The sequence below is a fragment of the Erpetoichthys calabaricus genome, chromosome 17 (assembly GCF_900747795.2).
Source record: "Erpetoichthys calabaricus chromosome 17, fErpCal1.3, whole genome shotgun sequence".
NCBI lineage: Eukaryota > Metazoa > Chordata > Cladistia > Polypteriformes > Polypteridae > Erpetoichthys > Erpetoichthys calabaricus.
In genome coordinates, this window is record NC_041410.2 from 12138226 (window position 1) to 12145424 (window position 7199).

At 37.3% G+C, this 7199-nt stretch overlaps 1 protein-coding gene across 1 annotated transcript in view; it reads left to right on the plus strand.

Annotated features, from left to right (window-relative positions):
• The window catches only part of cep152 (centrosomal protein 152), a 67584-nt gene that overhangs the window by 8854 nt on the left and 51531 nt on the right, over positions 1–7199 (plus strand). Inside the window, exon 3 of the mRNA XM_051920657.1 lies at positions 6232–6341. Within this exon, the coding sequence (XP_051776617.1) occupies positions 6232–6341 (110 nt within the window). The remainder of the gene's footprint in view (positions 1–6231; positions 6342–7199) is intronic.

Below are 7199 nucleotides of genomic sequence, written 5' to 3' on the forward strand. Positions count from 1 at the left end.
GGCTTTCTCGCATATGATCACCTTGCCTACTCTCTCCCCTTCAAGTTACTTCTTGTTCAACCACACTAGCAACAGCTTTTCCACCTCTTCCTGCACTTGAGGCCTCTGCTTGGTTAACATTGTAACTCCTTTTGCAACATCAGCTGCTTTGTTAGGCCCTGTATATGCAAACAAAACAAAATGGGAAACGGAGAATGGGAAATCATTGGTGCATACGAACGCACGTAGGGAAACTGGCCGCCAGTGTTTTTGTTCGCCACCAGAGTGTGTGGTCGTGAACAGATGAAAAATTTTGTCAGACTTTTTGATCGTAACCCGATTTGTACGTGTTCGGAAACGTTCTTGACCAGAGGTTCTACTGTGTGTGCAAATACTGCTTAATCCATTTTTAGAATTGCTGGAAGTCTGAAGATTTCCAGAAACTTCAGGTTATGCTTTGCTGTACTCCTTATCATCACCGTCATTGGTTTGCCAATCATTTACGAATAATCGCACCAACAGTTATCACCTGTTCGCCAGTCTTCTTGCTGATGGTCTTGTAGCCCATTCCAGTCTTGTTGCTGATGTCCTCTGACAGCTCTTTGGTCTTGCCTTGCCCAAGGTGTTGGAGAGGTTGGAATGGAAGAAATTGATTCTGTGGACAGGTGTGTTTTATACACATCACAAGTTGAGATCGGGAGTATCTGGAATTGATTGATTGATTGATTGTAATGCCAATCTGTGGGAGCCAGAATTCTGGCTGGATTGTAGGGGATCAGATACTTATTTCTCTCAATGACAAGCAAATCAATTTATAACTTTTATGTAATGGGCGCTCCAGTTTCCTCCCACAGTCCAAAGACATGCAGGTTAGGTGGATTGGCGATTCTAAATTGGCCCTAGTGTGTGCTTGGTGTGTGGGTGTGTTTGTGTGTGTCCTGCGGTGGGTTGGCACCTTGCCCGGGATTGGTTCCCTGCCTTGTGCCCTGTGTTGGCTGGGATTGGCTCCAGCAGACCCCCCGTGACCCTGTGTTCAGATTCAGCGGGTTGGAAAATGGATGGATGGATGGACTTTTATGTAATGAGTTTTTTCTGGATGTTTGGTTGATATTCTCTCTCTCTTTCACCATTAAAATGAAACCACCATAAAAATTAGAGACTGTTCATTTCTTTGTAAGTGAGCAAACTTACAAATTCAGCAGGGGCTCAAATACTTATTTCCCCCACTGTATCTATCACCTTTCACATCTCTCTCTCTCCCATGAAGCTTCTTGTACAATCCATGACCAGAATTCATGCTCTTCTGACAGCCAAAGTCCTTTCTTGGTGCTCTTAAAGAAAGTGAACATTTCCTACCCATACACCTTCCTTGTTCAACTTTTTCTCTTAGATTTATGGGAATTAAGGCTGGAATAAGGCCATGCCAGAGCCCAGTCACATGCATCATGGCACAGGGTCACTTTGCAGCCACCAATTAATTTAATGCATTATTTTATCTTTTAAGATATTATTTATTAAAACACACTGGATTATATGAGCTGCAGCCAGCCTTAGGCCTTACTTAGGTTTTCTTAAGACAACCAAACTACATTCCCTCACACACATAATTAATTTCTGAGTCATACTTTTAAACAATTGGGCATTCTCACGTCAGGTGTGGCCTTTTACTGCTTTAACATGACTCACAATTGTCAGTTTTCTCTTTTGCCTTTTCTAGAACATTTGGACCGAAAAATCCCAATTTTGAGAAGTTACGTTATATTAATGTTGATTTATAGTGACAGTACTCAGAAATAACTTGATTAAAAAGACTGGCAGGTTGACTAAATTTAGGTTTTACGTTTGGAGTACTTTAAATACGTTTTGCTTAAAATACAAAACAGGAAGACACAACTCTTTAACTTTATGGATTTTTGGTCTTGTTTATTTAGTTCATGGCTATGTCATTTCTATAATGTACAGAATTCTGGAGTCTTTCTTTGGGGTTTTCTGCTTTTTTTTCTGTTGATTACGTACTTAGCTGATTGACATGGTATGAACTATGGTAAACTGATTAGCCATTCAATTAAAATTAAATTAGATTAGATTGGATGATACCTTGTGACCCCCAAGGGGAAATTAAAAGTTTACAACTTAGCAAATTGAACCGTTTTTTATCTTTAATTTTTAAAATAATTTATAAAAGTAGTGTGAAACTACGAGCACCTTAATATATTTTTCTATGCAGTATACAAAAAAGTTTTTTCTAAAACAGTTCGTTCTCCCAATAAGAAATGTACTGTGAATATTGTGAAATCCTTCCGGATGGGCTGGAAGAAAGCGTATCATACATTAAAAAGGCCTTGTTGAAAGTAAGTAGACATTTGCTTATCGATTTTACCTCCATGTAAATGGAAACTTGGTGATGGGTCAAAAATTCACTCTCAGTTTCGTTCAGTTTCTGATTGTGTGATATTCAAAACTTTGAGAAATGTTGATTTTAGCGTGGGGGGGTGTGTGTGTGTATCTGTCAGTGGAAATCTGAAATGTCTTAAAATTACAATTTTCTTTAGAACATTATGCAGGTTTTTTGTGTTATATGACTGCATCCTAGCAAAGATACGGACATTTTGAACGAGCAGTTTTCAGGATATCCACCCTGAATGCTGAAGCCTATGTACAATAAAATGCTGCATTACTGTGCTCTTGGAAAGACTGTAAATTTAAAGTTGTTGAGTCAGAAATACCACATGAATGCTCAGCGAACTTGGAATTTCAACCCGGATGATTCGGATAAAACATAGCTACCCAAATTGTATGAGTTTGATTTAACGCTGACCTTTCACCTTAGTCAATTGTTTAAAGTAAAATGTATAACCTGGTTAGCCAGAAATGCCATTTTTTGGTAGAAATGCATTAGGAGTAAAGTAAAACCTATTTAATACGTTTATTTTGTTCTTTATTTCCACAAAAAGTGCCATGTATCTTTATTTGCTTTTTTTTTTTAGCAGACTAAGTAGCAAATCAGCAGCAATCTCGCATTTTTCTGATTCGTCTGACCAGAAACTCCCACCATGAAGTGGGAAGGTGAAATGTCACAAGTCGGAACTCCTAATAGTCTGAGAGCACGTTAATGTAGCATAACTTCATAAAAATTCATTAAAAAAATATTTTCAAGCAAGTTACATCATGTTCATCATGTTAAAGTTTGCAGACCCATTGGGTTTGGTCCAGTTATTAACTCCTTATCATTCAAAAACCATTTACATTATGTCTAATGGTAAATGTTGTACAAATTGTTTAATTTAAGTAGTATTTTTTGCGGTCTTCTCTATTGGGTTACGGGACCAGGCCTATTGATTTGCAAAATGTTTGCACAAGTAGTTTTTGTTTCTCATTGGCTGAGCTTTCAAAGTAGCAACTTCCTTTTAATAGATGACATGCCTTATGGAAACAGTAGTATTTCAGCAGTGACATTAAGTGTATTGGATTAACAGAAAATATGCAGTATGCATCATAACAAAATTAGACAGGTGCATAAATTTGGGCACCCCAACAGAGATATGACATCAATACTTAGTTGAGCCTCCTTTTGTAAATATAACAGCCTCTAGATGCTGTCCTCCTATAGCCTTTGAGTGTCTGGATTCTGGATGGAGGTATTTTTGACCATTCTTCCATACAAAATCTCTCCAGTTCAGTTAAATTTGAGCATGGACAGCCTGCTTCAAATCATCCCATAGATTTTTGATGATATTCAAGTCAGGAGACTGTGACGGCCATTCCAGAACATTGTACTTCTCCCTCTGCATGAATGCCTTTGTAGATTTCGAACTGTGTTTTGGGTCATTATCCTGTTGGAATATCTAACCCCTGCATCACTTCAACTTTGTGACTGATACTTGAACATTATCCTGAAGAATTTGTTGATATTGGGTTGAATTCATCCCACCCTCGATTTTAACAAGGGCCCCAGTCCCTGAACTAGCCACACAGCCCCACAGCACGATGGAACCTCCACCAACTTTGACAGGAGGTAGCAGGTGTTTTTCTTGAAATGCGGTGTTCTTTTTACACCATGCAAAGCGCTTTTTTTCTGACCAAATAACTCAATTTTTGTCTCATCAGTCCAAAGCACTTTGTTCCAAAATGAATCTGGCTTGTCTAAATAAGCATTTGCATACAAGAAGTGACTCTGTTTGTGGCGTGAGTGCAGAAAGGGCTTCTTTCTCATCACCCTGCCATGCAGATGTTCTTTGTGCAAATTGCGCTGAATTGTAGAACGATGTCCAGATACACCATCTGCAGCAAGATGTTCTTGCAGGTCTTTGGAGGTGATCTGTGGGTTGTCTGTCACCATTCTCACAATCCTGCCCATATGCCACTCCTGTATTTTTCTTGGCCTGCCAGACCTGCTGGGTTTAACAGCAACTGTGCCTGTGGCCTTCCATTTCCTGATTCCATTCCTTACAGTTGAAACTGACAGTTTAAACCTCTGAGATAGCTTTTTGTAGCCTTCCCCTAAACCAGGAGACTGAACAATCTTTGTTTTCAGATCTTTGGAGATTTGCTTTGAGGATCCCATGCTGTCACTCTTCAGAGGAGAGTCAAAGGGAAGGAAGCACAACTTGCAATTGACCACCTTAAATCCCTTTATATCTCATGATTGGACACACCTGTCTATGAAGTTCAAGGCTTAACAAGCTAATCCAACCAATTTGGTGTTACCACTGTTATCTTTTGTGTTGAAAGGAGAGTCAATTATTATGCAGGCTGAGAGGGGTTCCCAAACTTTTTCATATGACTGTAGTAGTTTACATGCCTGTTGATTAGTGAAAGAAAAGAATACACACACACACACACACACACACACTTCTACATGTGTAAACGTCGATGTGCACAGATGCATTAAGCCATCCTTGTGCCAATCTATCTGTGCAGCTTAACAAAGCACATTAGGTCATATGAAAGTGTTCACAAGATTCAATTTTCATTTAGTTTTACTCTACTTTTATTTATGTACATAATGTTGTATAGTTTACTTAATTCGGTATTACTGTAAAGTAAAATTGGATGCGTTGTGTTGTAAAATCATCTGTTGAGTGAGTCATTTCTTGTGGTGTCACTAAAATGTAATTTACATGGAACTGTGTGGGCCATTCCATTCCAATATGTGTGGTTATTTTGAGCCAATCAGAATCTATTTTTTAGGCTGCTTTTTCATTGGCCAGCTTTATTTTCACTGATTATCATGTTTTCTTGCATTGAAATGTTAAATCATAAATATGAAGATATCTGCAAAGCAAATTTGATGCTATTTTATAGTTTTATTGTCTGACATGGATTTAATTTAATATATTTCTGGTCTCCTTTATGACGGGATTGCAGTCATTGGAAGGCATAGTGTTTTTTTTTCTATTTTTAATAAATTATTGAAGCATTGCTGAACTAAAATGTTAGGGGTAAACATAGACAAAGAAGGCAAATTTGGCAGTTTTGCAATCACCGGAAGAAAGAATGAAATGTGACAACTGTAATCTTTGAGGTAGTTTGACAAAAGCAAAAAAAAAAAAGCAAAACAAATTTGGCAAAGATTAATCCCATGGTGTAATACATTAATAAAACAATAATTAGAAACAGAATGTTCAGATGAACAGTTAAAATGTTATGTCTGTAAAATTATTTTTATGTGTTGATTGTACAACTAATCATTACCATTTGTGCAGCACATTTCTTACTACTTCATTGTTTAATAGAGTTTGTCAATCCAGTTTGATTATGATATTAAAAGTTCTAAGAACTGTAATGTGATGCTGCTACCTCACAAAGTCAGTGTCTTGGGTCTGAATCTTCCTGAGTCACTGTCGGTGTGGACTTTGCATTTTCTCCCCATGTCTTTGTACGTTTTTTTTTTTTCTGGCTATTGTGGTTTTGCATCTACCTCACACACAAAGATGTGCGTGTCAAGTGAAATGGCGAGGCTAAGTTGGCACCATGTGAGAGTGTGCATAAGTGGGTCCCAGCAGTGGACTGGCACACTGTTTAGAGTCTGTTCCGGCCATGAATCTGGTGCTACCAGTACAGACTTCACCCTTCATGATTCAGAACTAGATTTGAGGTTTGAGAATATTTTATCAAATAAATTCTGTTTCTAATTACTGTGCATGTCAGATCCCAGTAAAGCAAAAAATAAAATGTCTTTTCTGAAAGAGAAGAATTTGTTCTGTTAATTTTTGCTAAACATATCTAATCTACATATCCTGAACCTCACAGATCCATCAGTTATTGGCCAACTTTTCTGATGGTGCACTAGATGACAGCAGAGATTTGTCGTCTCCTGAAGGAAATTCTTTGGTCTGTGATGAAAATGAGGAAAATGAAAGGTAAGGGAATTAAAATGAATGCAACTCCCCTGAAAAATGTTTTATTATATGTTACTTACCCTGTGTGTTTTGTAGTGGCGATTCAGAAAAAAATGTAATGTTCTCTTGCAGAATGGAGAGAAAAACATGTATAAATATATTAGAAGCCAATAGTTAAAAACCTGCATGAAAAAAAAAAATCTCATGTTTCTCATTTCGCATAATGCACTTATCAGTTATCCAGACGTAAGCTCAAAATGTGCTAAATGCGTGCATTTTTCTTAAAACCTGGTTAAATATGGTCGATGCCTTCCTGAATGGTCAGCATATTTCATAAACAGGAAACTGACGTCTTATTGGAGCCTATGAATTGAATTCAATTGAAGACCCACCTCTCCTCCTCATTCAATGGTCAAGAGTCCTGTCTTTAATTCAAAAAGATATCCCATGAGGCTATAATTTCCTGTTTATGATTGAATGCTGTTTTTTTATTGGAACAATATTCTTAGCATTATATTGACAAAAAAAACTTACATTTGACACATTTTGAGCATTCAATTGGATAACTGATATGTGAGTTCTGCAGTTTTCCATTGATGTTGTATAGAATTGGTTGCCATTGGGTTCAATTCTATCATAAAATGTTTCCTCTCCATTTTTCATGTAAACATGAGTTTAAATTTTTTTCTTGGCCAATGCTACAAACTACATGAGGTAAGTAACATTTAAAAAATATATAATTTTTGTATGGAATGTTTTTTTAACTGCAAAGATCATAGTGATGGAAGGAAAATGTTTTTAGGGGAACTAGCTGATCTGTGTTTGAGTATTCATGACTGGCATAACAGTTTACAACAAATGGTCATTTTCCTTTCTTCT